The sequence below is a fragment of the Grus americana genome, chromosome 18 (assembly GCF_028858705.1).
Source record: "Grus americana isolate bGruAme1 chromosome 18, bGruAme1.mat, whole genome shotgun sequence".
Lineage (NCBI taxonomy): Eukaryota > Metazoa > Chordata > Aves > Gruiformes > Gruidae > Grus > Grus americana.
The window spans coordinates 1188743-1215705 of NC_072869.1; the positions used below are offsets into that span (position 1 = coordinate 1188743).

The 26963-nt window shown below is 68.0% G+C and overlaps 2 protein-coding genes across 11 annotated transcripts in view; one reads left to right on the forward strand and one right to left on the reverse strand.

The window, feature by feature from the left end:
- The window catches only part of BAIAP2 (BAR/IMD domain containing adaptor protein 2), a 47932-nt gene extending 45910 nt beyond the window's left edge, over positions 1-2022 (forward strand). For all 5 annotated transcript variants that reach the window (XM_054847005.1, XM_054847008.1, XM_054847011.1 and 2 more), the window contains one exon: positions 939-2022. In XM_054847005.1, coding sequence (XP_054702980.1) covers positions 939-1008 — 70 coding nt within the window. In that variant the 3' untranslated portion in view covers positions 1009-2022. The remainder of the gene's footprint in view (positions 1-938) is intronic.
- On the reverse strand, positions 1777-26963 carry AATK (apoptosis associated tyrosine kinase). Of its 6 annotated transcripts, none has more exons than XR_008579813.1 (15): positions 18296-18756; positions 14823-14956; positions 13531-13717; positions 12569-12648; positions 12321-12439; positions 11708-11795; positions 11352-11485; positions 10566-10650; positions 9680-9801; positions 9346-9495; positions 6078-9243; positions 5791-5938; positions 5467-5703; positions 5055-5278; positions 1777-1866 (listed from the first exon to the last, which is right to left on the reverse strand). XR_008579813.1 is itself a non-coding variant. In XM_054846998.1 (14 exons), the coding sequence occupies exons 1-14, from the start codon at positions 26743-26745 to the stop codon at positions 5250-5252; spliced, it is 4761 nt and encodes a 1586-aa protein (XP_054702973.1). In that variant the 5' UTR covers positions 26746-26963; the 3' UTR covers positions 4398-5249. The 6 variants fall into 6 exon arrangements, 4 of the variants coding, with proteins under 4 accessions (XP_054702973.1, XP_054702975.1, XP_054702972.1 ...); XR_008579812.1 differs by lacking the exon at positions 1777-1866 and adding an exon at positions 3416-4173; XM_054846998.1 differs by lacking the exons at positions 1777-1866; positions 18296-18756 and adding an exon at positions 26664-26963 and having other exon boundaries at positions 4398-5278.

The following is a 26963-nucleotide window of genomic DNA, read 5'->3' on the forward strand; positions in this document are numbered from 1 at the left end:
GCAGGATGTGTGCGTGCCGGGGCTGCGTGTTTGCAGATGCCGTGCGCAGCAATAGCCGTAGCTGGCAAGTGCCGGCAGCGGTGGGACAGCGCTGGGGACACCCCAGGCAGATAAAAGCCCGGCTCAGCCTGGCTGCTCGTGGCTGTGGGACGCTGCTGCTCCTCGGGGTGGCCGAGGCTGGCGTGCCGGGAGCCGGGCTGGGCTCGGCCTCGTGGTCCTGCCGGGCTCCTCCTGTGCAGCCAGCTCCTCCCGGCACCCTTCCTCTCCCCGCGCTCTGCCTCTCTGCTATTTGGCTTCTCCACAGGCTTCCCAGCTGGCATGGCACGGAGCTGCAAGCTCTGCTCTTGCTCAGGTGCCCCCCCTCCGTCCCACGGCAGACAGGGTGCAGGGAGCTGTACCCCCTGCTCCCCCGTAGCAGCACAGTGCAGAGCCAGGTGATCTTGGGGTGCTCCCGTGCGCGGGAACCGCTTGAGCCCAGCCTGGGGAACCGGAGCAGCTTCTCCAGCCCCAGCCCCCCCCCCTTGGCAGCTCCAGCTTTAGGAAAGCGAGGTAGGAGAACATCCCACGTGCAGCAGCCCTTGCCGGCACATCCTACACCCACCACTGCTTTAACTGTGGGAGAAGCAGAGACCCAGAACAGCTCAGCCCAAGGGCTCTGCAGGGCAGAGCAGCTCCAGCTTAACCCCCTCCCAAATGCTGGCGGGGTGGAGGGGACAGGGCTGGCGGCTCTGGGCTTGCCGACAGCCCCCGCTTGGGCTCGGGCACAGCCTCGAAGCGCACCCAGCACAGGCTCTGCAGCGAGCAGAGCCACCTCGGCTCCACAGCAAAAGCTTTTTCGGGTCTGGCCAGGTCGCCGCTCGCTGTGCCGGTGCCCCGTCCTCGCAGCCCCTGCTGCCGCCATCCCTCCTGCTAAACTCTGCCTTCCTCTTTCTCTGCAGAAACCCCTTTGCCAACGTCCAGCTGAAGCCAACGGTGACGAACGACCGCTCAGCTCCGCTCATCAGCTGATCCGGGAGCGCTGGCGCCCACCATGCCGCGCGGCACTCACCGCCACCTCCTCACCGCTGTGTGTCCGGCTTTCCAGGACTTCATTTTTAAGCGGAGTTTATTTAATCCTGCTGCTTTGAAAGCCAAAGGCTAAAGCTAGTGCCCTAGTTCTCTCTTCGCTAGACCCAGCTTATTCCTCTCGGTGGCAGAGGATTAAACCGCTGCCATTTAGCCTGTCCTTTGCCTGCGCAGAACTGGCGCGATGGCAGCCTCCCCCGCACTCCCAGCATGTCCCGTAGCCAGGTTGGCTTCTAGGCTTAGCAGCAGCTCGCCACGGTCGGGAGAACGGCCTCAGCTGGAAAGCAGCTCTCCGGAGGCGAGCTGTGCTTTGGGCTTGCACAGGGTGGAGCGGCGACGGCAGAGGGGAGACGCTCCCCCTGCTCCCCCCCCCCGCCTGGCCAGGAGGGACCCTGGGACAGGCAGGATAGCCCGGATGCCCCGTGCAAGCCAAGGGGGTGGTGGGAGCCGTAGGCAGCTCCCAGGCTCCTGCGAGACCCCAGCCATCCACCCTGTGCTCCGCTTGCCCGCCCCGGGCTGGGAGGGTGCCAGCGCTGCGGCCCCCCCGCGGGGATGGGGACGGGGACGTCTCCAGTCCCAGAGCTCCTGCAGCGTCAGGTCTCTGTATATAGTAGGGTATGACGGTACTGCTGTACAATACAAGCTAGAAAAAAACCACTTTTGGAGGTGAGGGCTCTGTTTAAGTGTGCCTTGGGGTGCCCAGGGCCGTGGGGTGCCGGGCGGTTGAAGGGTGCTCCCCTCAAACAGGCTCTCACGTCCAGACCTCCTGCTTGGCTCTTTGCTCTTCCTCTATTACTAGGGCTGCATGAGAGAGAGATAGTTATAGATAAAAATATATATATATATATACACACAGACACACACACACACTCGCTAAGCTTAGTGTTGGGGTGCATGCCCCCCAAGTGAGCTGGTGCCTGGGCTGTTCCCGCAGCCCCCGGCTGCTGCTGCACCCTGAGCCGATGCGCGGGGTGGGGGGGGGGTGTGGGGTGGGTGTCACATCCCTGCTACGGGAACAGGCAGAAGAGGTTGGGTTGGTTTTTTTTTTTCCAGGCAGGAACCGTGTCCCCCGTGGGTGAGCCGTTGTGTGCCGGGCAGTGCGGGGGGGGCAGCGCCCTCAGAGGTTTTGCCTTTTCCATTGTATTTGTCATTTTGCACTTTTTAATCGCTGGTGCACCGCGGCCCGTTCAGCGGGTGCTTTGCTGATCACAGAGAGCCCCGGGCGCGTGGGTCGCTGCCTGTGGGTTTCCATGCAGGCAGGGCTCTTTCCAAGCCAGATGCGATGGCTCATCGCTGCCATATCCCCTTCGATGGTTTTTACAGCTCCGCCGCAGGAAAGCGGCTTCTCCTGCAGCCGCCTGGGCTCTGGCTGTGCACAAGGACTGGGATCTCTGGTCGACGTGCGGCTTCTTCCTCTCCCCGGGCTGCAGCAGATGGACTGGGGGGGGGCAGATGGGGCAGGGGCAAGGGGAAGGGCTCCTCTAGGGCGGGTGGGAGAGGGCTGGGGGCTCACAGCCCGGGGTGGGGGCAGGCCTGGGGGGGGGGTCCCCTCGGCCACCAGACCGCTGTTGTCCTCTTCCAGCCCCGTGCTGAGGGCTGCCGCTCCCCCGAGACCCCTGGGCAGCCACCCCGGGCTCCAGCCAGCCCCGGGGGGCTTCACTGCACCTCCTGGCTTGGTGGCACCTGCAAGATGTAACCTGAAATAATTTTTTATGAGAAAAAGTAATTTATGAGCAATAAAATCACCACCACCACTCCCACCCCCAGTGTGTTCTTTGGCTGGAGGCATCCGCCTGGCCTCGGAGCATCGCTGGGCTCCATCCTGAGCAGCCCCGGTCCCAGCCCCGGGCTGATGCGCAGCGTCCAGCCCCACGCGGGGCGAGAGCTGGCAGCTGCCTGCGTGCCGGGCAATGATGTGGGCAGCAAACGGCTTAAGATATTTTAAAAACTTTATTATTGGCCCGATGATATTTGACACACATGCTGGGAGCTGTATGGAAATCAGCACTGATAAAAAATACAGCAATTATGACCCGTATTGATAAAATAGACAATGTAATAATAGCCTTTCTATTAAAAAAAATATCCAAGACACAGCTCTGTCCTCATGCTGCCCTCCAGAGGCAGGGACCTGCGGCGCCATAGACCAAACCCGGGCTGCTGGGCGGAGGGGGCCCGGGGGGAGCGGGGGGGCGGCAGGAGCAGCATCCCACCGCCCTGGGGGCGAGGGGCCCGGGGGTGCCTGGGGGGGGGTGTCGAACCAGCCCCCCCGCAGTGCAGGCAGGGCGGCCGGGAGGGCCGGGGGTGCAGCAGGGTGGGTGCTGTGGGAAGGGCACCCACCCACCCACCCCCCCCCCGCTCCTGCACCCCACCACCGCAGATGGGTGCTGCACCCCGTGACAGCGGCCAGGACGGGGTGATGCCCCCCCCCCCCAGCTGCAAAGCATTCGGCAAAGAGCTTGCAAGGGCAGCGCTGGGGGGGGGGGGGTACAGGCCAGGCCGAGCTTAAATAAACCACTGAAATAAAGGACTAATAATTGCCACCGGTGACTGGCCAACTGGCTGCTGGGGAGAGGCAACCAGCGGGGGGTACGGGGCAGGCGCAGCCGCCCTGCATTTTGGGGCTGAAGCTGGGGACCCCCCCCGGGGCCCTGCCTGTCCTGGGCTGCAGCTCCGGGCTGGGCGTGAGGGTGGGCGAAGGGCGGGCGAGTACGGCAACACCTGCGCCCGGCACCAGGCTGGACTCGGCATCGCCGCGGTGCCAGAGCTGTGCCGAGCTGGGGACGGGCTCGTCCCATGGCACCGTGCCCCGGCGTGGAGCAGAACCCCCCAGGCAGCAGCCCCGTCCCACATGGGTGCATGTGTGTGTCTGTGCACGTGTCCCTGCACGAGCGTGTGTGCTCTCGCACGGGCGTGTGTGCCCTCGCCCCACGTGCGCGGGGCGGCAGGAGCCAGCCAGGGCTGCAGGACAAGGGGCTGGGGGCAAGGGGGGAGGCGGGGGCGGGGAGGGCATTTCTCACCTCAGGGTTTGGTCTATGGACCCCAAAGGAACCAGCCCTGATTTCAAGGTTTCGCTCAGCTCCGCTTACTTCCATTTCCTTCTGGAAGCTGGAATTGCACAATTATCCTAAGCCTCAAATGAATTAAAACAAACAAACAAAAAAAAAACCCAACGGAACAAAGAATCGCGAGCGCCCCCCCCCCCCCCAACTTGTTACGTCTCTTTGGCAGCAACAACTTAAATTAAATCGCGTCAATGTGGGTTCAGTCGACAGAAAGTTTTGTTCTTAGGGTGGGTTTTGTTTGGGGTTGGTTTTGTTTTTGTTCTGGGGTTTTGTTCTTTTTTTTTAATCCTTTTCTTTAAATACAAAAATAGTTGGTTCAGTGGGTCCCGGGGGGTGCCACCCCCCACGGAGGCAGCCAGGACCACCCCCCACCACCACCCCCCCCCCCCGCCAGCCCTCCCCATGCTGCTCCTTGCCACAGCGGGGCAGGGGTCCCACCAGCCCTCAGGGTACCGTGCTGGGCCAGGACTGCTCCCCAAAAAGCAAGACGGGGGGGAGCTCCCCAGTCCCCTGAGCCCCCCCCCCCCCCCCCGAGCTGTGCTGCCCACCCCAGGCATGGGGGCATAAGAGCGGGCAGCAGCCCCGGCATGGGGAGCGGGTGGGCTCAGGGTGACATCAAGCAGCGGCAGCAGCCGGCAGCCCCTCGCTCAGGAGCGCCGTGGGGCAGCCAAGTGCCGTGAGGTGCAAGGTCAAGCACGTGGCATGGGGGGGACGCGGGGACAAACACGTGGGCAAGAAGCCAAAATGGGGGGGGGGGGGGAATTTCACTGGGGAGACACTTTGCAAATGTTAGCAAGGTCAGGGAACTACCCTTTAAATGCTATAATTTTTATATATATATATGTCTATATATATATATATGCGTCTATTTATACACGCGCACACACACAGCCACCCGCACGCACACGCACGGCCGTCACCCACCGCCTGGCCCTGGGCCGTGCCGGCCCCGCTCCCACTCGCAGCAGCAAATGAGCTCCTTCCGATAAAAATCTGCCTAAAAAATCCAGAGCACAGCCTGGGAGCCCATGGCCGGACCCCGCTCCCGGCCCCGCCGTCCTCCGCTGCCCCACACCGGTGGTGGTGCCGGGGCGATGCCTGGCCGACGTCCCGGCTGGCTCACTCCCGGTCACCATCTTCGCTGCTGCCTGCAACGAGCGGAGATTCGGCATGAGCGGGTCACCGTGCTGCCGCGGTGCACAAGGGCAGGGTGTCCTGCACACCCCCGGCTCCCACTGCAGCTGGCACCGGGGGGATGGCAGCTCCCTGGACCCCCGGGGGTGGCAGGGGGGGTCCTGGCCGCCTGCAGAGCAGTGCGCTGGGGGGGGGGACTCACCTCCTATGGAGTCCATGTCCGAGTCGGAGACGTGGGTGATGGAGAACCGGGACACCGGAGCCGGTGAGACCGTGAACCGGGAGAACTGGATGGGCAGCACCTGCTTCTGCGCCGGCACCAGTGCAGGCAGCGCGGGCACAGCCGGGTCGGGCTCCACTGGCGTCCCCGTCAGCGAGGACATCAGGGATGGTTTTACCGGCATGAGCGGAAAGTCGTCATCCCACTCGAAGCCACCGCCTGCAACACAGAGCGAGGGGGCTGAGCCCACCCTGGGGGTCACCCCACCTGCCCCGCCGTGGTCCCCATCCCCCCCCGGCCCCTTACTCTCTTCCGAGGCGTTGCCATCCGAGGAGTCGTCCGAGGCGCTGAGCCTGTCTGCCGGGCTGGGGGGGCTGCCGCCGGCGGGGGGCTGCCCCGAAGGCTGGGGGGGCTCTGGGAAGCTCTGCTCAGCCAGTTCCCGCGTGGGGCTTTCCTGCACAAGGGGAGACAGGCGGGAAGGGACCCTCGCTGGCAGCACGCCTGGGGACGGCTCCTGTCACCGGCCCCCGGCATCCAGAAATGCCGTGGAGCCATGCCCAGCGCCCGGCTTTGCCCGCCCCACGGCCACCCACCTGGTCGAAGAGGTAGATGGTAACGTCGTCATAGAAGGAGACGGCCTTCTTCTTGCGCTCCAGGTCCTCGCAGAAGGCCTCGGAGAGCAGGCTGGGCATCTTGAGGAGGCTGCGCAGGTTCCTGCTGCTCTGGCTCTCGGCCACCACGATGGGCACGGCCGGTGGCTCCTCCTCGCTCTCCTCGCTCTGCTCCTGGATGTTGTAGCAGCGCAGTTCTTCATCCGACTCGTCACTGTCCTCTGTATCCTCCTCCTCCTCCTCCGGCTCCTCGCGGCGCTCGGGGGCGGCCAGCCGCGGCTCCCGGGCGGATGGGAGGGGGGAGAGGCCCGGGGGAGACTCGTCCCCCGGTAGCAGCGTGCTGGGACCCCCCGGTGCATCGCCCACCGCAGTCCCCTCCAGGGGCAGCCCCAGTTCCCCAAGTCCTGGCGTAGGGGGCACAGTCTGTTCGCCCCTGGCTGCGGCTCCCCCAAGTCCGGGGATGCCCTCGGGCACGCCAATCCCTCCGATGGACGCTGGCTCCCCAGGGCTTGCCAGCACCGGAGTCAAGAAGAAAGTCTTGGGCGGCGCAGAGCCCGGGGGACAGGCGTCTCCATCAGGGCACAACGAGCTGCCCGGCACCGGCACTGTGCCGATGGATCGCCGATCGGTGCCAGTGCCCTGCCCCGTGGGGCTGGCCGGGGCAATCCCGGCCTCTGCTCCCCTCCAGTCCCCTGCCGAACCCCCCGTTGCCTGAACGTCCACTGCCACCGCCACGCCGGGCACTGCCGGGGGGCTGCCAGGTGCCCCCGGGGGGTGCAGCGGGTCCTCTCCCGGCACAGGGGATCGCCCCAGGTCCTGCATGGGGGGCTGGGGACCCTCCTCAGCCTCTGGGGTCCGGGACCCATCGCTGTCCTCCTCGTCCTTGGGGCCGCGCTCAGCCTCGGCGTCGTAGTCGGAGAAATAGGCAGAGTCGCGGTAGGGGTTCTTCTCAGCGAGGCTGTGCAGCTCAGCCCCGAGGGAGGTGGAGAGCCGCGTTTCGGGGGCCACCCCCTCGCCCTCATCCCCCGGCAGCCCCGGGGGAGGCTTCCCCAGCTGGCCAAAGGCCTCCGGCTCTCGGGGCTCGTGGGGCTCTTTGAGGACAAACTCGGGGGACTCGTTGTTCTCGGTGTCGTAGCCGCTGTCGAGGGCCTTGGGCTGGCCGGCGGGGGCGAAGGTGGTGGGGCTGAAGACCTCACATGAGCTGGCCGTGGAGGGGATGTCCAGCGACTCCAGGGAGTCCGGCGTCCCCAGCTGCTTCTGCAGGGACTTGAACGCCGGGGCCGCCTCCACCCGCTCCATGTAGTCCCCGGAGAAGTCGGTGAAGATGCCGGAGGTCAGCTCTGCCGTGTCCTCGTCGCTCACCTCATCCACGCTGGGGAAGCTGGCGCTGGAGAAGGTCTTGTCCGGCGTCCGGTCCGCATCACCAGCGGCACACACCCCGTTCTCGGTGGCAGCCTCCCTGGGCACCGGCGTGGGCGCCTCGGAGGCCTCTGGCACGGGCTGGGCACCATCTACGGCGGGTTCCGTGGGGGGGTCAGGGTTCGGGGCAGCAGTGCCAACTACGGGGGTGGCCTCCCCTGGCCCCGGCGCAGCCATGGCATGGGGCAGCGGGCTGCGGGCAGGGCTGCTCCTCTCCCCGCTCTCATCCGGGCAGGCATTGTGCTGGGCCCCCGCTCCGGCTGGCAGGGCTGTGCCGGGGCCCCACGGCGTGCCGGGGCTGCCAGCCAGCGCTGCTGCCTGCGAGCGGCCGGAGGTTGATGAGTCACGGCTGTGCCAGGCCTGGCGCCGCAGGGAGGGCGAGTGGCACGGGGAGGAGGAGCTGCCGGCCGTGCCGGGGGGCTGATCCTGCCGCGGGCGGCGGAAGTCGTGACCCAGCGGGGACCCCCCGAGCTGGGGCTGGCCGCGTGGCACGGTGCCCAGCGGCTTGGCCATCAGCCCCCGGAAGGTGATCATGCGACGGTAGCACCAGCTGTCGCCAGCCAGGGGTTCGCGGGCCACCGGGCTGCCGCTGCCGATGTTGTTGTTGGAGGAGCTGTTGGAGGCCCAGGGATGCCGCTGAGCCGGGGGGCTCGCACCTTGTGGGTGGGGGGCTCCGGGGGGGCTGTCCTTGCCTAGCTCCAGCATCACGCAGTCCGGACGGGCCCCGCTCTGCCCTGGCAGCCGCCCGCCCGGCGGGGCTGCCCGCGGCTCCCCGTACCCCCGGGGGCTGTAGGCACAGTTCACCGACGGGGAGACGCCCAGCGGGTCGGTGAAGATGCTGGGCTGGAAGCCGGGGACGGGCCAGTCCTGGCTGCCCGGCTGGGCGGGCTCCTCCTCCAGCAGGTAGCCCTCGGCCCCGCGGCTGGGGGACGGCTCGTAGCCCCGCGGCTCCTGCCCCGGGCAGGGGTACGGGTAATACTCAGCACACTCCCAGGAGCCCTCGCCCGCTGGCGCGTGGCCCAGCAGCGGCTCCATGCTGAGGGAGACGGTGGGGCTGCTGTCGGAGTCATAGGCGCCGTCGCTCCGGGCACCCTGGGCTCTCCAGCAGGACGGGGGGCGCGGGGACCCCCGCTCACCCGCGGGGCTGTAGGCGCACATGGCGTAGTCCAGCTCGGCGCTGCCCTCCCCGGGCCCCTCGATGCGGATGTAGTACTCGCTGCCGAGCGAGGGGCTGTGGGCACCCAGGATGGGCACCACGCCGGGCGCCGGCAGGCCGGGGCAGCCCGGTGGCTTGCACTCGTAGCAGGAGGGCGAGACCCCCAGGCTCAGGCGCCCCGTGGTCGTGGCCGGGTAGTAGAGGTCGTGGTAGCGGGCGGCACTGCTGGGGCTCAGGGACCCCAGGGGCGCCTGGAAGTGCTCGGTCTTGGTGTGCTCCCACTTGTACTCGAAATTGAGGCCGTGGCTGGTCTCCATGACGGTGAGGATGTCATCCCCGTCCGAGGGGAAGCCGTCGGCCGAGAACTGCTCCAGCAGCGGGAAGGAGGAGAGCTCGGCGCCGTGGTGGCTGGCGCTGGCGCTGCCGTTGGGTTTCATGGAGTTCCAGCGCTTCTCGAACTCCTCCTCCGCCTCCGTCGCCCCTTTGGCGCAGAGGTAGGAGAGCAGGAGGTGCACCTCCTCCGCCGTCGGGCGCTGCTCCGGCTGCAGCCAGCAGAACTGCATCACCTCGTACCTGCCGCGGCGAGGGGTGGGGGTCAGCCCCGGCCCCCCGCCCGCCGGGGGACAGGGAGAGGGAGGGGGCAGGATGCGGCCGCAGCCCGGCCGGGGTCCTCACCAGCGTTCCGAGAGCGACAGCTTCAGCTGGGGCTTGGGCAGCTTGAGCTGCTGCTCCTTGATGGCGTAGGCGAGCACTTGCCGGTCGGAGTAGTGGTCGTAGGGCTGGCTGCCCAGCTCAAACAGCTCCCAGATGGTGACACCCAGCGACCTGCGGGCAGGGCGAGATGCTGGGGGCACGGGGAGACCCCCCACTCCACTACCAGCCAGTGATCCCAAAAATGATCCACCCTGACAGATCACTGATGCTGCCCTTGTGCCAGACACCTCCCTCTGCATCCCCTGGCTGCCAACCTGTGCCGTGCCCGGCAGCAGCCCCCCCCGACCCCACTCACCAGACGTTGCTGGACTTGGTCTGGTCTACGACGAGCAGGTTGCCGTGCACTTCGTCGATGAGCTCGGGCGCGATCCAGCGCAGCGGCACCCACAGCTGGTCGGCCGTCACAAAGTAGTCGTCCTGCCAAGTATGCAGGGTCAGTACGAGAAGAGAACGTCAAACCTACGCGTAAGGGACCGGCCACACCGCGGCAAGAGCTGGCCCCCCGCCCTCCCCAGCCAGCCCATCGCTGCACCCCAGGTCCCTGATTCCCCACCCCCCCCAAACTGTGCTCTGCTCCCTCTGCCCAAGCCCCCAGCCCCCTCTGCCCACTCCCCATCTCCCCATCCTGAGCCCCCTCCAGCCCCACGGCCTCCTCCTGCCGCCCCCCCCTCCACTCCCGGGCTGCAGTCTCAGCCCTGCCAGGAGCCGCAGGCAGCAGAGAGCAGGCAGGACAGACGGACAGCCCCCAGGCCAAAGTGCTGGCAGCTGCCTGCGGGGACCTGGCCCTGGCAGAGGGGCACATCCAGGCCAGCCCAGGCAGGACCAGGGAGCCCCGGCTGCATTGCACTCTGCTGGGCAGGGGGGCAGCGCTCGGGGGGAGCAAACCCCTCTCTGTGCTCAGGGGGGGCTGCCAGCCAGGGAAAACAAGCCGGGGCGGGGGGCAGCCTGGTCCTGGGCACAGAAAGTCCCTGGCAGGGTGGTCTGTGGGACAGCACCCCCCCCCCCACTGCCCCAGCAAAGCCCAGGGGGCTGCCCCAGCACCACCGGGGTGGGGAGATGCGTGCGTGGGGGGGGTGCAGGGCTCGGTGCAGTGTGTGTATGTGTGTGTGTGTGTATGTGTGCGTGCCGCGGGGGTCCCGGTGCGCAGCCCCCAGCCCCTTCCTCCCCCAAAGCAGCCTTACTTTGTACTTGCAGTGCGAGAGCCCGTAGTCTCCAATCTTGACGGTCAGGTCAGCGGTGAGCAGGCAGTTCCGCAGGGCCAGGTCGCTGCCAAGCAAACCCCGGTGCTGTCACCACCGCTGCGGGGGGGCAGGGGGACACCCACCACCCGGGCACCGAGGGTCTGTGCTGGGGCCCTCCCCCCGCCCCGGACAGTGCCGTAGCCGGTGGGCTGGCGGTGGGAGCGGGACGGCTGTGCAGCAGCCGGGCCAGCGGTCTCGCTGCCGAACACCAGGCGTGCCGATAACCAGCCACCAAATGCACAGCAGGAATGCCCGCGCGGCTCCAGCTGCGCCTCCGTCCGTCGTCCATCCATCACGCGCTGAGCCAAGCAGAAAGCGGGTGTCCCGGGGCAACTGGCACGGCGCCGGGCTCCCGGACGGCTGCTCCAGCCCTGGAGGGGTCGCGCAGATGGGGCACACGCAAGACCCCTGATGCCCGTAGGAAAGTCCCTCTGCGGCACAGCCAGGGACCCCACGTCCCCCTGACCACAGCACCGGGCACCCTCATGAGGACCCACCCGCAGCGCCTGGCTTGGGTGGAGAAGGTCTGGTGGTCCCCGACGGCAGCGCACCCCCTCCTCAACAAAATCACTGATGCTGGAGTCTCCGTCTGCAACTCACTCAGCACCAGGATATTGTTGGGCAGGAGGAGCAGCGGTGGGGCAGGAACACCGGTGTCCTGGGGACCCCACGCATCCGGACCCTCTGATTCCTCCCCAGCTCCCCCGGGGTGCCAGGCCAGCCTACCTGTGGATGTAGTTGTTCCTGTGCAGGTGCAGGACGCCGCAGGCCACCTCGCACGCCATCCTCTGCAGGGTCAGTGGGTCCAGGGTCATGGCCTCGGCCCCCCGGCAGCTCCGCAGGTACCCCTTCAGGTCACCCTGCAGGGCAGTGCCACCGTCACCCTCCGTGGAGCTCGGCTCGCCGTGGGCTCGGCCATGTCCAGCAGGGCAGAGCTCTGCCACGCACCCTTCCCTGCCCGCAGCCCTGCCTGCAGCCCTGCAACCCCCTCCGTGGCACCTCGCAGCCGGAGCTTGTGCCCCAGCTCCACGGCGGCACCTCGGGGAGTGGGACGGGATGTGGGGGGGATGCATGGGACTCACCAGTGGGCAGAACTCCATCACCAGCAGGTATGGGGTGACCTCGGCGCACTGGGCCAGGCACTGCAGCAGGTTGGTGTGCTGGAGGGCCCTGTGCGGGGCAGAGCAACGGGGCCAGGTCAGCACCACGCCGGCCGGGGCGGGGGCACAGCAGCACCCCCCACAGAACGGTCACCCTGCCTCCTCTGCTGCCACACTGGGGACCAGCGCAGGGGCTGCCGGGAGTGCCGGGAGCGGGTACCAGCACGTCCCAGCGCCCTGGGACGCGCCACAAAGGCACATTTGTTCAGCTCTGCCGGGACAGGGAGCAGCTCCGCACCCTCCCCCTCAGCCCCGCTCTGCCCATGACCTCACCGCAGCCCGCTGCCCCGGCGTCACGGCCAGCGGCTCCCGGCACAGCCCTTGTCCTGCCGCACCGAGCCCTAGGCAGCTGCGCGATGGGGCCGGGACAGAGCCGTGCTGCCTGGAGAGCTCGGCCGGGCACCTCCTCGGGGCAGCCGCGGCTCTGCTTGGCTACCAAACGTGGCACAGAGGGGACCGGGGACCATCCCACAGCATCCCCGCCCCTGGCTGTGCCCCGTGCAGCAGCGGCACAGTGGAGCGAACCCGGACGTACCTGTAGGGCTGCGCTTCCTCCAGGAACTGCATCTGGTCCTGCACGCTGGCGCTTGCCTTCAGTTCCTTCACCACCACCTGGGTGCTGCTGATGCCCGAGTTCACCTCCCCCAGGAACACCTGGGGGCGAGGGACAGGCTCGTCCCCTCCATCCTCACCCCGAACCCCATCTCGCACAGCCCGGCCCCACAGCTGGCATCCCAGCGTGCCACCGGGGTGTCCCCGGGGGACCCTGCCCCTGCCGCTCACCTTGCCGAACCAGCCGTGCCCGATCTCCTTCAGGTAGAGCAGGCTCTGCCGCCCCAGGTCTGCCGACTTGAGGAGCTGCACTGTAACAGAGCACATCCAGCTGCCCGCACGCCCTCCTGCCTGCCTGCCCGCCCGCCCAGCCTGCCCGCGTTACCTGCCGGTCCCGGCCGAACCCTGGTGTCCCCACCGTGCCACCCGGTGCCGGGCCCTGCACCACCCCAGGGTGCTGCGGAGCAGCCCCCACTGCAGCCATCCCCAGGCACCCTGCAGCCCGGGCATCCTCCTGTCCAGGCATCCTCCCACGGCCGGGGGACACGGGGTACCGGTGTCCCCAAATGGAGTGGCAGCGGTGAGCTGGCTCCCTGCCCCTACTCCTCCTCACGGACCAAGGAGATCGAAGCCGAGCCCAGCGGGAGCTCTGGCATTTAGCCCCTTCCCGCCCCCCCCCCCCAGCGCAGGTCCTGCCCCTCGGGCACCCATGCCAAGGGCGGGCAGCAATGGGGCCATTGTTGGGCTGCGCCGCCTCGCACCGCGCCGGCCCCGCCACACTGCTGCCATTCTCTGGGCCGGGGAGCGACGCTGGGCGGAGGGGACCGCGGCCGGGCGCCCCCCACATTCCTCTCCCACTCACGGGCTTGTTTACACGGGACCGGGGTGTCGCAGTTCAGGGCGCCCGTGTCCCATCCCACCTGGGCTGGTGCCATGCACGGGGCTGGTGCCAGGCCACCGGGACCCTTGCACAGAGGGACCGTGGCAGCGCTCCCCAGGGACCTCAGCTGCTGTCCCCTGCCCAGGAGCTGCTCCGGCCAGAGCCAGGGCTCTGCTGCAGCTGTCCTTCCTTAGCAGGGGACACCCACCATCCCCACCTCACCCCCTCCCCGCAGCCCGGTGACGCTGGATCCCCAACCGCGGCACACAGGGGTCCTGCGTGGACTGCCACCTGCCCCCCCACCCTGGCTTACCTGAGCGCCCTGGCTGCTTGGCCATGGGCAGGGAGACCTTGGTGAGGGGCAGGACGTAGACCTCGGGGCCATGCTGGGGGGCGGGCGAGCCCTGGGCCGAGAGCTCCGTCACGTAGTCGTCCCCCTCGGTGTTCTCAAACTCCTGGGCCGGGGGGCGCACGGGGGGGCACACACCGAGCAGAGACAACTGACCCTGCGGGTTCCCCGCTGCCGGCAGCCTGCTCCGCACGCCCTTCAGCCCGCCGCCCCGACGGGTTCACCCACGCATCGCGCACCCCGAAATCACACCTTCCCGGCGCACAGCCCTGCCTGCACCCCGACAGCAGACACACAGACACCCCCCGCCACGGGGATGGCCCTGAGGCAGGCACCCGCTCCCCACCACCCTGGCACCCCGGTCCCATTACCTGGCTGCACCGCCTGGCCAGCCCCCGGCTCCCGAAAGCCGCCTGGGCGAGCAGGTAGGCGATGGTGAGCATCTCGCCCCGGCCAGCCCTGCCTCATGGCGCTGCCAACCCCGCCGGCAGCGCTGCCCCACGGCGTGCCACGCACCGCGACCCGCCGGACACGGGCAGTGTCCAGCCCCGGCCCTGCACCTCTATATATATATACGTGCATCGCGGGGGCACGAGGGGGCTCATTGTTCCCCTCCGGCGTGCCGAGGTGCTCCGGTCGGTGTGGGACGGTTACACAACGGCCCGGCGTGTCCCCCCCCTCCGCCTGACCCCCTCCCGCCGCGGGCGCCACAAGCCTCCACAAAAATCCCAGCAATTAGGGAAAAAACGTTTCTCGGCACATTCTGTGCCTGTGAGGTCAGGGTGCCTCCCACCCCCGGGGGCGTGCGGGTGGGACCGCCGCGGCCCTTAACCATGCGGTGGCCTGGCCCCGCACAGAGCCGGGAGCTCGGATGGGTGAGAATACGGCCCACAGAGATGCTGAGCCCCACAGGTCCAGGCTCTGCAGAGCAGGAAGCTTGGCTGGGTCAGGATATGACCCCCAGTGATGCTGAGCCCCGCAGCATCCAGGCTCTGTGCAGAGGGGGGATCATGGCTGGGTCAGGATATGGCCCACAGCGATGCTGGGCCCTGGCAGCACCCTGGCAGGCAGAGGGGGCTGAGCTCCCCCTGAGAAACGCTATCCTGAGCTGGGACACATCCTGCACTGGTGCTGGACTGGCCCTGGCAGCAGCAGGGGATCCTGCACCCGGAGCCTCCGGGCACCTCCATCCTTCGCTGGGCTGCCAGGGAGAAGCCCCAGGGCAAGCCCACCGCCCCCCCGCGTCCCCAGCTCACCTTGAAGCCGATGTCCCCCTTCTTGCAGCACAGGCAGGCCAACATGAGGAAGATGAAGGTGAAGAGCCCCGAGAAGGAAACAGCCACCACGGCCAGCGAGGAGGACCAGGAGAGTTCGCTAAGGGGGGTGCCGTCTGCGGGGACAGGAGGGGCTCGGGCTCAGGGTGGGGGGGGGCCAGGGAGGGATGAGGCCGTGCCGGGGGGGTCCTGCCTAGGGCAGGGGTCACGGGACGCAGGGGCATATCGGGGTTCACGGGGGTTTTGGCAGGGAGCGGCCGGGGGGAGCTGTGCCGCCTTTTCTGGCTCAGCTCACAGCCAGGATGGGTGGGGAGCCCAGGGGGGACCCCAGAGCTGAGGCAGGACCCTGGTGGCAGCCTGCACCAAGGGGGACGGGGGCACGGTTCCCACGGATGCGGGGCGGCGATGACACCCCGTGGAGAGCGCCTGCACCGGCTCGGGGGTCCCAGGCCCCCCCGGCCCAGCTGAGCCCCAGCCTCTGCAGTGAGCCCTGCGGGTTTGCGGTATGGCAACAGCCCCGAGCGAGGCGGCATCTCAAGGTGGGACGGATGCTGCGCCTGTGGAAGTCAGGAGGATGGGAACCGGTCCCCGGTGCCCCGGCAGAGCCAGCTCCCACCCTGTCCCAGCCACGGAGCTCGGAGACGAGATCCCCAGGGGAAGGGGCTGCCAGAGACCTGCCGCCGCTGCCGGGAGCCCCCGGCCCGGCACGGGGCAGACCCTGCTCTGCCGACAGCTCTGCCTCTACCCCGCAGCATCCCACGTGCAAGCACCACTGGGCAAACCGCAGCTCCTGCCCCGAGCCCTGCACCGACCCCAGACCGCAGGCCACCGGGCACGGTGATGGGGACACAGCTGCTCTGCCGGGCACCGCACCCTGCAGGCACCAGCACACCCCAAATCCCGGCACCCGCTGCCCCGCTCCAGCCCGTGCCGTGTCCCCTTGGGGCAGAGGGAGCACGGTGGCGGTGGTGGTGGCTGTGGCCCAGCTGCGCGTCCCCACCAGGCCCCCGCCGCCGGCTGCAGCTGCCACATTACTATTCTGCCCAGAGCCTGCCCGAACAACCGGCGCGATTGTGGTGGGAGGAAGCCGGAAGGCCACGGTGCTGCCAGCAGAGCCGGCCTCGCCGGGGACCCGCACGCAGCCCCGCAGCCATGAGGCAGTGCCCGGCGTGGTGCCCTCCCTGCGGGACATCGGGGCTGGGACAGGCGCCCTGCTCTAACCCAGAGCACCGAGCGCGGTGCTGAGCCCCTTGGGGATGCTCATGGCACACATGCGGCTCCCGCGCACGGACCACGGGGCATCGCCCCATCACCGGCCCCGCACCCCAACCGTGCTGCCCGTCCGCAGGGGCTGAGGCTCAACGCCGCACTGCCAGCTCCCGGGTGTCCTTGAGAAAGGCACCTGAAGGGCACGGAGGGTCTGGGGGAAGGTTCTGCCACCCCGGCAGGAGCCGGCACCACGGCTGCTCCCTGGCACTGCCCGACCCCGCACGGCACAGGCATGGAGCACCCTGGCTCGTGGCACGGCGGTGAGCAGATGGCACTGGCCCCACGTGCTTTGGCACAGCCCGGGCCACACCAAACTCTTTGCCGGCGCTTGTGAAGGAGCTCGAGAGCCATCTTCTAAGGCTCGTGGATGCAAAGCCGAACCTGGGAGGAGCAGGGGGGGTGGCGTTCCCCCTCCTTTCAGCTGGTTTCCATGGTGAACACACTTTGTACCGCAAATCTCACCATTTTCCCTGGATAGTGGGACAGCAAGAGAGAAAATGACTCACTGAAAAGGGCCTTTTGAACATTGATGGGGAGCAGAGCGTGGCGACAGAAGCCTTTCCGACGGGGACCATCAGCTGAGCTGCCCCTCGGCCGCGGCTCAGGAACCAGAGCTTTGCACACAAACCACTCCCCAAACCAACGAGCCTGTGAGGTCCGGCTGGTCCTGCCTCAGTTTCCCTACCTGCGCAACCGGTGACCTGGTAGCCATGACCAGTCCAGCCCGGGCAGGGTGCCATGCCGGGGTGGGGGCACCACCACCACGACCCACCAGCACCGTCCAGCTGCCTGGGCAAGGAAGCGCTGCCCTTCCCCGTAACTGCAAGCACAGGCGTTCAGTATGGCGATGGGAAACGTGGCATCAGTTCAGAGGTCAAATGCCCCCAAAACCAGGTCAAGTGCACCTGCAGCCGCGGCTGCCAGAGCACCGGGGCACAGGGAGCACCAGGACACAAGGAACACCGGGGCGCAGGGAGCACCGGGGTGCAGGACTGGCTGCATGTGGTGTGAAGGACCTGGGGGGTCTCAAAAGAAGCCGGGGGCCTCACCACATCCTGCACCCCATCCTGCACCCCATCCTGAGGCTCTGCTCCCTGCTCTCCCAGGAGGAGCGGGGTCCCCCGGCACCAGCACCATGCCCTCCTCTGGCCTTGGCGCTTGGCACCAGCCCTGAGCTGCCCCAGCCATGGGGGTCCCGCGGGACTCTTCCAGCCACAGCTATGCAGTGCCCCCCCAAAACCGCTCGTGCAGAGCCGGCCTCGCCACGGGGGTCAGGCTGAGAACGGCCAGTTCGGTGCATCCTCCAGCCTGGCCAGCACGAACTGCTGCATCACTCAGGGAGCCCCCAGCACCCAGGGCCAGCCCGGTGACCTGCCCGGCAGCGGGGCCGGGACGCGCCGGTGTCTGTGTGCAAGCCGGGTGGCACCGACCACTCGCCCCGGCAGCCCTGCGGGAGGGGACGGGACGGAGTGCGGTGGCGGCAGCGAGGCCGCGGCTCCAGCCCCGGGGACACCTGCCCCAGCCCCGGCGAACGGGAGCAGAACGGCAGCGGGGACAGACTGGGGATGCTGGGTGCAGCGCGGTGCAGGGGGTGCAGTGGGGTGCAGCGGGATACAGCAGGGTGCAGGGGGGCACAGTGGGGAGCAGCGGGGAGCAGTGGGGTGCAACAGGATACAGTGGGGTGCAGGGGGACACAGCGGGGTGCAGGGGGGTGCAGCAAGGAGCAATGGGGTGCAGGGGTCACAGTGGGGTGCAGTGGGGAGCATCAGGGTGCAGCAGGGAGCAATGGGGTACAGCGGGGTGCAGGGGGGCACAGCGGGGTGCAGGGGGGAGCAATGGGGTGCAGCGGGGTGCAGGGGAGGTGCAGGGGGGCACAGCAGGGTGCAGCAGGGAGCAATGGGGTGCAGCGAGGAGCAATGGGGTGCAGCAGGGTGCAGCGGGGTGCAATGGGATGCCGCGGGGTGCAGCAGGGTGCAGCGGGGCGGGGCGCGGCACGCGCTGCCCTCCCACCCCACGGAGCTGGCAGAGCCCTGCCCGGCGCTGCCTGCACCACCACCCCCCCCCCCCAGCCCCTGGCGTTGCCCACCCAGCCCAGGTCGCAGCCCCGAAGGCCGGTCCCTATAACGGGGACAGGGAAAGCCGGGGGTCCCGGCCCTGCTGCCCGCCCCTTCCCTTTGCTGACTCACGTTCGCCGGGTGGCTGCGGCCGCCCCGCCGGCCATGGCACGCTGCCGCCGGGCTGGGGCGATGCTGCGGCCGCCGCTCGCTCGTCTCTGCCGGCGGAGAACGGAGCCCGGCGCGGCCGGCGGCGGCTGACGTGTGCGGAAGGGACGAGCCGGGGCTCCCGCAGAGCCCGGCGGCAGCTCAGCGCTCCCAGCCCGGGGCGAAGCCTGCGTACGGGGCCCGGCGGCGCCCGGCTCCTGCCCGCCCGCCCAGGTACAGGCAGGGCTGCCCGGCACCCTCCCCCGCGCAGGCAGGGCACGCGCGATAGCTCCGGGGCAGAAGGCCCGGCCCGGCACGGCCCCCTGCTCCTGCCTGCCCTCTCGCAGCGGGACCTGGTGCGAGCCACGGTCCCGTGCCTCAGTTTCCCCATCTGTAACGCACAGAGGACGGCTGCCCCCGCGGCTGCACGGCGGGGGGCGGGGAGGGCTCGCAGGGCCGTCCGGGAGGCAACCGATGCTCCACGGCCTCGGGAGCATGGTCTGCACATCTCCCCCTGCCCCTGCACCGCCCTCCCGCAGCTCCCACCCCATGAACCTGCCAGGCCCTGCACCCCGGGGTGCAGCCCGCTGGGCCAGGGTGCAGCACCCTGCAGCAGGTGTGCGGCTGGGAGAGGCTGGATGCGGGCAGGGTGCAGGGCAGGATTCGGGCAGGGTGCAGGGCAGGGTGCAGGGCAGGGTGCAGGGCAGGATTCGGGCAGGGTGCAGGGCAGGATTCAGGCAGGGAGCAGGGCTGGATCCAAACACACAAGACCCATCGGCACCTCCAGCCGCAGGCTCAGTGCTCCGCGGCCCCGGCAGCTGTCCCAGCACAGACACAGCCCTGGTAACGCGCGTGTTAATCCCCAGGTCCATGGGCAGCTTCCAGGAAAGCAATTTTACACCCCACAGGACGAGCGCTCTGCTCACCCACATGCATCCAGGCGGCAAGAAACCATCCGCTGCCATTTAGCACGCAAACACGAGGCTGCTCCTCGCAGTCTGTCTGCAGCTCCAGAGGGAAACCGAGGCACCGGGAAGCTGGGCAGCGGGGCAGAAGCGGGATGTCCCCAGCTGCACCCCTGAGCCTGGATCCCTCCGGCCACGGGAATGGCCAGGAGCAGGGAGCAGGGCTGGGGCTGGCACTACCCACCGGTGCCACCCAGGAGCCCGGCACGGAGCCGGTACCCACAGCATCCTCCACCAAAATGCCGCAGGAGCCACACATCCCCTCGGCCGGCTGAACCTGGGGCACGGGGAAGCAGCACCCGGTACCCCCTAGCCCCAGAGACCTTCTCCTACCAGAAACAGCCAGAGCCATTCGGGGAACCTCTCTGGTGATTAATAGATCAGTTAATTTTAAATGCAAGGCACGCCTTGTTAATCTGTTCTCCTTATGTATCTTTTAATGTGGGCTTATTTAACCAATGCAGAAGTATTTTAAAAGGATTGATTCTTGCCTCTTAATTCTGGTTTTATCATCTTGGGATGAATTAGCAGTAAAAAAATAATTAGATGGAAAATAAAAAAAGATCATCCATCATTTTCTAACATGTTGAAATAAAAATTAGGACTGTAATAAGTACAGGCCAAGCTGCATCATTGTTGTGCATACACCAAGCGTGTCAGCCTGATTAGAAACAAAAAAAACCAAGTTCCTCCATCAACGGCTGCCCTGCTGCAGAGCTGGGTTTCCAGCCGACACAGCCCAACCGCGATCAACTTTCTACATTTTCTGATAAAATAATAATATATAAAAAAGCACGCAAAGCAAGATTCAATTGATAATTTAAGCCAAATTCTCTTGCTTGGTGTTTTAAATCTGCTTCAGGTGCTGTAAAGCCTCCCATGCCAGTAGGGATGCTACGGCTGCATCACGGCAAACCCGCCGTCCCAAGGGACAGGGAGCGACCTTGGCCCTCCGTGCCCGGGGGCAGCGTTCACCCCAACCTTGCCCGCACCCCGGCAGGGACCCCGCCATCCCGGTGCCGGGATCGGTGCCAGCAGCCGGGGCTGCCCGTGAGCACAGCACCGCGGTCCCGCCGCAGACAGCGTGTGGCACCGGCCGAGACGAGGCTTTTGCCAGCCGGCAGAGCAGCGTTTACGTAACAGCGGGAGAGAGGCAGCACGGAGCGGGGCAGCCTATTTTTATCAGAAATGCTCGGCGGCGTTATGAAACGAGAAGCTTTGGCTCCAGAACGGAGCGGCGGAGGAGCAGGGCCCTGCGCAGGAGGCGGTCGAGGGGTGAGCGGGCAGGGGGATGCTCCACGGGGCAGGCAGAACCCCGGCGTGGGGTCTGGCAGCTGAAGCAGCCCCGGAGGGGCTCTGTCCCCGCCGCAGACCACCCCTCCCTCCCGCCGAGCCTCGAGCGAAGCCGGGGGCTCCCCGAGGGCTCCCCTCTCACCTGCCCCACACCTCAGAGCTGCGCGGTGCCATCGCCGTGAGCATCGCCGAGCACCTGGCAGGAGCCAAGGGCACGTCACAGCCCTGCGCGCCCGAATGCCGCCCGGGTGGGTTGGGCAAGGTGTGCGGAGGGGACCCTGCGAATCACCGGCGATGGGCTCCTCCATGGCTGCTGCAGCCACGGTGCCGGCAGAGCGGGAGGTGGCCGGAGCTTGCCCAAAGCCACGGTAGCCAGTCCCGGCCCTGAGCAGCAGCGTGTGCTGAGGGCCCTGCACAGCCCTGCCGGGCGTCCCCCACCGCAGCCCACGGCGAGGCAGGGAACGGGGCTCAGCGTCGAGGATGCTCAGGGCACGAGCCAGGGGGATGCTCGGCACCAGCCAGCCCCGCACCCCTCTGCACCACTCCTGCTCTCGGCCAGCCCCACAGCACCCAAACCACCACCCATGTGCGCAGGAGCATGCAGACCAGAGCGCCCAGAAAAACCCTATTTTGCTGGAGCGACAGTGGCGGGGCTGACCCAAGGGTGGGAGCGGGTCTCAGCCCTGCTCCCAAACACCCGTCTGGGGTGCAGCCACTGCAGCTGCGGAGCACAGCGAGCGCCGGGAGGAGCACACAACCTCACAGGTATTTCGGAAAGATGAAGGGCCGTGGAGGCCGACGTGGCAGCCTGGCAGCGGGACACCCCGGCACAGCCGGGACGGAGCCTGGGAGCGCCCATGGGAGAGCCGCTCCCTGCCCCGGCACAGAGGGCAGCGCCGGTCCCGGCCCAGCCGGGCGGGCAGTGCTGCTCAATTTACTGCGTTTGCCTACACTGGAATTTTCCTTCACTCCAGTAATTAAAACAAACCGCTTTAACACGGCTGCTGGCACCGGGTTACAGAGGAGGACGACGGCCGTGGCTGGCAGAGGGGAAGGGATGGGAAGCGGGACCCCCCGACGCTCACGGGCTGCGGGACGGTGGCTCTGCAGGAAATCCTGGACCTGCTCCCCCTTCCTCCAGCGCGGAGCCCTCCCACACCCACCAGCCCCGCGTCCTCTCTGTCCCTCGGCCAGCCCCAAGCAGCACCGGGAGCCCTGCACCAGCTCCAGCACAACCCGGGATGCTCCCCGGCCCCCCCGCACCCCCGGCCATTAGGCCAGGCTGGAGCAGCGCTCAGTGCTCAACCGATGGCAAACGATATTGTGACAATGATTGCCCTAAGACGGCCGCGCAGCACGCTCCACCGACGCTTCCTCGGGCTGTCAGGGGGATTAATGCCCAGAGGAGATTTATTTTCCTGCCACCGGGCACGCTGAGTCAGCACGGCTCGGCTCCTCTCCGTGCCAGCACCATCACCCTCCAGCCCTGCCCACGGCTGCCCCGGCCTGGTGCCCTGCACCGTGTTCCCACAGGGCCCCTCCAGCTCGGCCCACCCTGACGGGCAAAGCCCCGCGCCAGGGCGTTTGCCGGGGCAGGAGCAGCCGGAGAGGAGCAGCAGCTGCAGGGCACGGCCGGGACCTTCCTCCCTCCGTCCCAGGCAGCCGAGTCGGTGCAGCAACGGGGTAGAAACATGTGGGATGAGAGGGGCCCAGCAGCCTCTTTGACCCAAGCGCAGGAGCTGCCTGACCTGGCGAGGACGTTCCAGCCCGGGGAATGAGCGGGATGTGAGGCAGCATGACGTGAAGGAGGAAAAGCCCACGAAGCGTGAGTTGCCTGCTCTGCCTGCCCTGGCTGCCGGCAGCGGGGACCGGGCAGGTCCCCGGCTAAATGTAGACCCCCTGCCTGGACAGACCCTCCCCGGCTAAATACAGATCCCCCAGCTAAATGCAGACCCCCCGTGTCAGTGGGAAGGATGCGGCCATGGGTGCGGGTGCGCAGCACAGCCCCCCCGCCGCAGCCCCAAGCTGGGCAGCACGTTGGCGGTGCCATTTCTGCCCCATGTGCCCCGGTGCCGCCGGGGCGGCAAGGCTCGTGCCGAGGCAGCCTGCGCGGCACAGCGAGGCGGGCACCGGAGCCCTGCTCTGCCTGGGAACACGCGGTGCCAGGGCGGGCAGAGCCCACGGGCTGCTCTGGCACATGGTGTCCCACGGAGGGCCGGGAGCGCCGGGCAGGGAGCCCGTGAGTCACAGCCCACTCCCTCCCCGGGAGCGCAGAGCCCTTTCAACCCCGGCGTATTAATTTCTCCTAATTGGCTTTGACAGGGATCTGTATTGCCATCCAGAACGCGATCGCCCATGTGCGCGGGGTGGGGGAGCGGGGAGGGAGCGGCACACGGAGGGAGGGAAGGAGGGGAGAAGGGGGGAGCAAAGCGGCACCCCCGGGGGAGCGGCACTGCCGGCTGCCTGGATCTGTCCCCCCCACCGAGCGGGGCCCAGCTGCCCTGCTGCACTGCAGCGCTGCGCCAACGCCATTTCCCGCGGCAGCCCAGCTGCCAGGCTGTGCCGGGGATGGGGGCTCACCACATGCCACCCTGCCGCTGCCCACCCCCGGCACCCCTGCAGGCACCGGGACTCAACCCCTGCCTGCGTCCCTGGCTCCTGCTGCCTGCCAGCCCGGACGGACAGACGGGTCCTGTGCTGCTGGCACCTCCCGTGCACCATTCCTTCATGGGAAACATGCGGCGAGATGGGACGCCGGCTGCGGTGCTGCCCTGGCCGTGCGAGGTGTTACGCCTCCCTGTAGCCGCCACCTTCATCTCCTGCCTGAGGAGCTCCCACCTCCCCGCCCCAAATCCGCCCTTTGCGTCCAGCCCCAGCGGCACCTTCTCCCCATCGTCCCTCGGCATCACCAGCAGCCAGCGGCACGACTGGCACCAGGGTGGGAGCACGGGGGGTGCCTGGCCCTGGGTTTGGGCTGCCGGGGTCCTTCTGGGTGCTACGGCCCCTTTGCCACCGCGGTCCCCAAGTCCATTCTCCTCCCTGTGCCAGGAGCTGATGGTGATGCCGGACACGGAGCCGAGCTGTTGCCGCTGCAGGGCCTGGGGCAGAGGACAGCAGCATGTGCCAGGCGGGACCACAAACGGGGGGCTGGGGGGGTCTGCTCCCCCTCCCGCGGCCTCAACCCCATCCCAGGGTCCTGAGCCCCGGCTGACCCCGGTGCAGGTGCGCTGCCCTGGCACATGACCCCCCCAAAACACAGCGTCCAGGAGCAGGGTCCCACAGCCGGAGCGGGGAGCGGCAATGCCGCAGCCACCGGCAGGCAGCAACACCTCACCGGCCACCGCGGGATGGGGAGAAGGGCTGGGGCAGCAGAGGGGAGGAAAAAAAGGGGAAGAAGAAATAGGTGGGGGAGAGAGGATGTTTCTCACTATTTCAAAACATGGTCCTGGGGCTGAGATGGGGAAGTGCGGGCTGGGAGCGGGGAGGGCAGCTGGGGCAGGCAGGGCAGGCAGGGCAGGCAGCAAGGCGAGGAGGGGAGCAGCCCTTTCCCCCAGCAGAGACATCCTCGTGTGCCCAAGCAGCTGCCATCGGCTTCACTGCGAGAGAACAGGGGTGCTGTTGACCCCAAAGCAAAGCGCTGCCCACCCGGGTGACACAGGGGACACGGCACTTCTGCCCGGTGCCTCCAAGCAGCGTCTGCTCAGCCGGGCTGCCGCAGGTCATGGCACTTCCAGGGCAGGGAGTGGGCCCCCGAGTGGGCACCCAGTTCCCGTGGGAAGCCCAGGATGTCCAGGCTCCCGGCTTGAGGCAGGTGGCATGGTGGTGACTCTCGCTGGCAGGGCGGTCGGTGCTTTGCCGGTGGCTCCGGCGCTTCGTGCACCATGCAGGAGCATCTCTGGGTCTGGCCTGCGGATGGGCGAAGCAAGACGGGAACCACGAGGCCACCGGGCTGGGACCCCTCCGCAGAGCCCCCAGCGCTGGGAGCAAATGCACCCCCCCGAGCGGTGCACACCGGCACGGGCAGCCGGCACAGCCCGGCATGGGCACATCCGACAGCTGAGCCAAGCGGCCTCACCAAAAACAGAAGGCGAGGCTGGAGCATGGGCTGCTGCGGTCGCACATGCCCTCGGCACCTCCACCCCCAGGTGACACCGCCGTCACCGTTCCCTGCTGCCAGATCAGCCCACAGCTCGGCCCCGGCAGCTGCGGCTTCCCACCATCCCTCTCCGGGGAATGCAGAAACACGGGGCCGGGAGTGTCTCTGCTCCCCTGGGCAGAGCCGGAGCCCCCAGCCCATCCAGTCCCCTGGCTGCGGTGCCATGGTGCCACCGTGCCCTGCAAAGCGCTTCCTCCTCTTCCACAGTGGCACAAGCAAACCCTGGGGAAACCAGGCTGGCGCGGGCGGCCGGCAATGCCATGCAGGCAGGAGGTGCTGCCAAACGGGCAAAATCAACAAAGCTGTGAAATAGAGAATACGGTTTGTTCCCCACTTTAATTCCTCTCCCTGCCAGTAACCGTGGGTGGCAGCCGTACAGCGGCAGCCAAGCCCTGGGCCTGGGCGCGTGGCAGCACGGTGACAGGCAGCGATGGAAACCTTCTTGCAGAAGGATTTTTAAATCAAACGTACCCTGCAAATCCCCAGGTTGACAGGATTAGCATGGCAAATGGGGCACCTCACGAAAACCCAGAGCAAAATCACACTGGAGGCTGAGGACAGTAAACACGGCTCCGTTCCCAGCGCTACCGCATTTTAGATGCAAATAAAGAGGTTTTCTTCCCAACAGAAATCAATACCAAGCAGGCTGGGGACAAAGTCTCAGGCAAGAGGGACACGGTTTGGCGAGTCCTGGCGTGGTTCATTTTTAAATCCCTCCACGGATTCAGACCGCAGCTGCCAGACCGAGGGCCAGGGGAGCGGGAGCAGCGTGCTGCAAAGGAAGGAGGGACCAGGACCCCGGCTGGGAGAGATGCAGGAGCCCGGAACCGACAGCCAGAGCCTCCACCACCGCGTCCAGTACGGGCAACGCTTTGCCTCCTTCGCGGTGATGGAGGAGGCGACCGGAGAGACGCGGGAGCCGCGGCACCACGGCTTGGCTGCCGGACCCTGACACGCGTTTTCCCTGGTTTGGTAAACAAAGGGCCGGTGCCGAGCACACCGCCAGCCCCACCGGACGTTCCCGCGCCTCGCCAGGGCTTCCCACCTCAGCGGATGCTCTGTGGGCAGCGGGTCCCGCACACGAGGGGTTCTCCCGGTGACCCCGCACCGGGGGGGGGACGTGAGGCGGCTGCCAGCGTTTGGCAGCCAAGGAGCGAGAGGCAGAGGAGGGGGGGAGGCTGCCGCTGCAGCAGCCCCAAAACACGCACACACAAAAGCCAGCCCCTGCTCTGCTCCCGCGTCTGCAGCATCTTCCTGCAGCTGCGACGCGGCCGAGGCCGTAACACGGCGCCTTACATAACAGCCTGCGCCCCAAAACGCCCGCTCCCCGTCCCCCGGCACCTCGCCCAACCCCTCCGGCTCTCCCAGCCCAAGGGGCGACCCCCAGCCCCCCCCAAGCCGGCGGGCAGGCAGGCGGGCAGGCAGGCGGGCAGGCGTCCCAGGCAGCTGGGGGCTCAGCCGCCGGCACCGTCTTCCTCCCTCTCACCATCACCATCATTCCTGTCGTTATGACTCTGGTTTGAGCCGAGAGATGCCTTCGGAGGCAGCGCAGCCCCCGGGATTCCTCTGCGCTCTCCAGCCCGGGGAACAAAATGCCGCCGGGCTGCAGCAGCGGTCCCGCCGCCCGCCGACATGTCTCACCGCGGGCGAACGCGGGTCGGGTCCGGCTGGCAGAGCCGGGAGCCCGTGAAGTGACATTTCCCGGCGATGAGGGCGAGGGGATGCTTCGTTCGCGGTGCGGCGACGGTGCACCGGCACGGCACGGCACGGCACGGCACGGCAGCGCGGGCAGCCGGTGCGGGGCTGAGCCGGAGCCGAGCGGGAACCGCGGTGGCAGAACGCGGGGGGCTGCCCGGGAGGGGACCCCCGAGGGCACCGGGGAGGGCTCGGGGCCGGCGGGGGATGCGGTGCCGGGCGGCCCCGGGGCTGCGGCACTCACCGGGGTCGAAGTGGGAGCTGAAGGCGAGGCTGGGGCTGAGGAAAGCGGCCGACATGGCAGCGGCGGCGGCGAGGCGGCCCATGGCGCGGCGGCGGCGGGAGCCTCACGGCCGCCGGCTGCCGCTGGCCCCGCGCTGGGCACGGCGGCGGCGGCGGCGGCGGCGGCGGCGGCTCCTCCTCCATGGCGGCCGCCGCGGCTCCGCGCCCCGTGCCCCGGGGAGGGGCCGCGCCGCCGCCGCCGAGGAGCGGGCTCCGGCGGGCGGGGGCGGCAGGTGGCGGAGCAGCAGCCCCGGGCCCGCAC

Coding starts and splice junctions, on each gene's coding strand:
- AATK (XM_054846996.1), bottom strand. CDS start 18,701: ATGGGGAAACTGAGGCACGGGACCGTGGCTCGCACCAGGTCCCGCTGC. Junction 13,718..14,822: donor AGGGGGACATCGGCTTCAAG/GTGAGCTGGGGA, acceptor CCGCAGGGTCAG/TTGTCTCTGCTCGGTGTGTG. Junction 5,704..5,790: donor TGGCAACGCCTCGGAAGAGA/GTAAGGGGCCGG, acceptor TCTGTGTTGCAG/GCGGTGGCTTCGAGTGGGAT.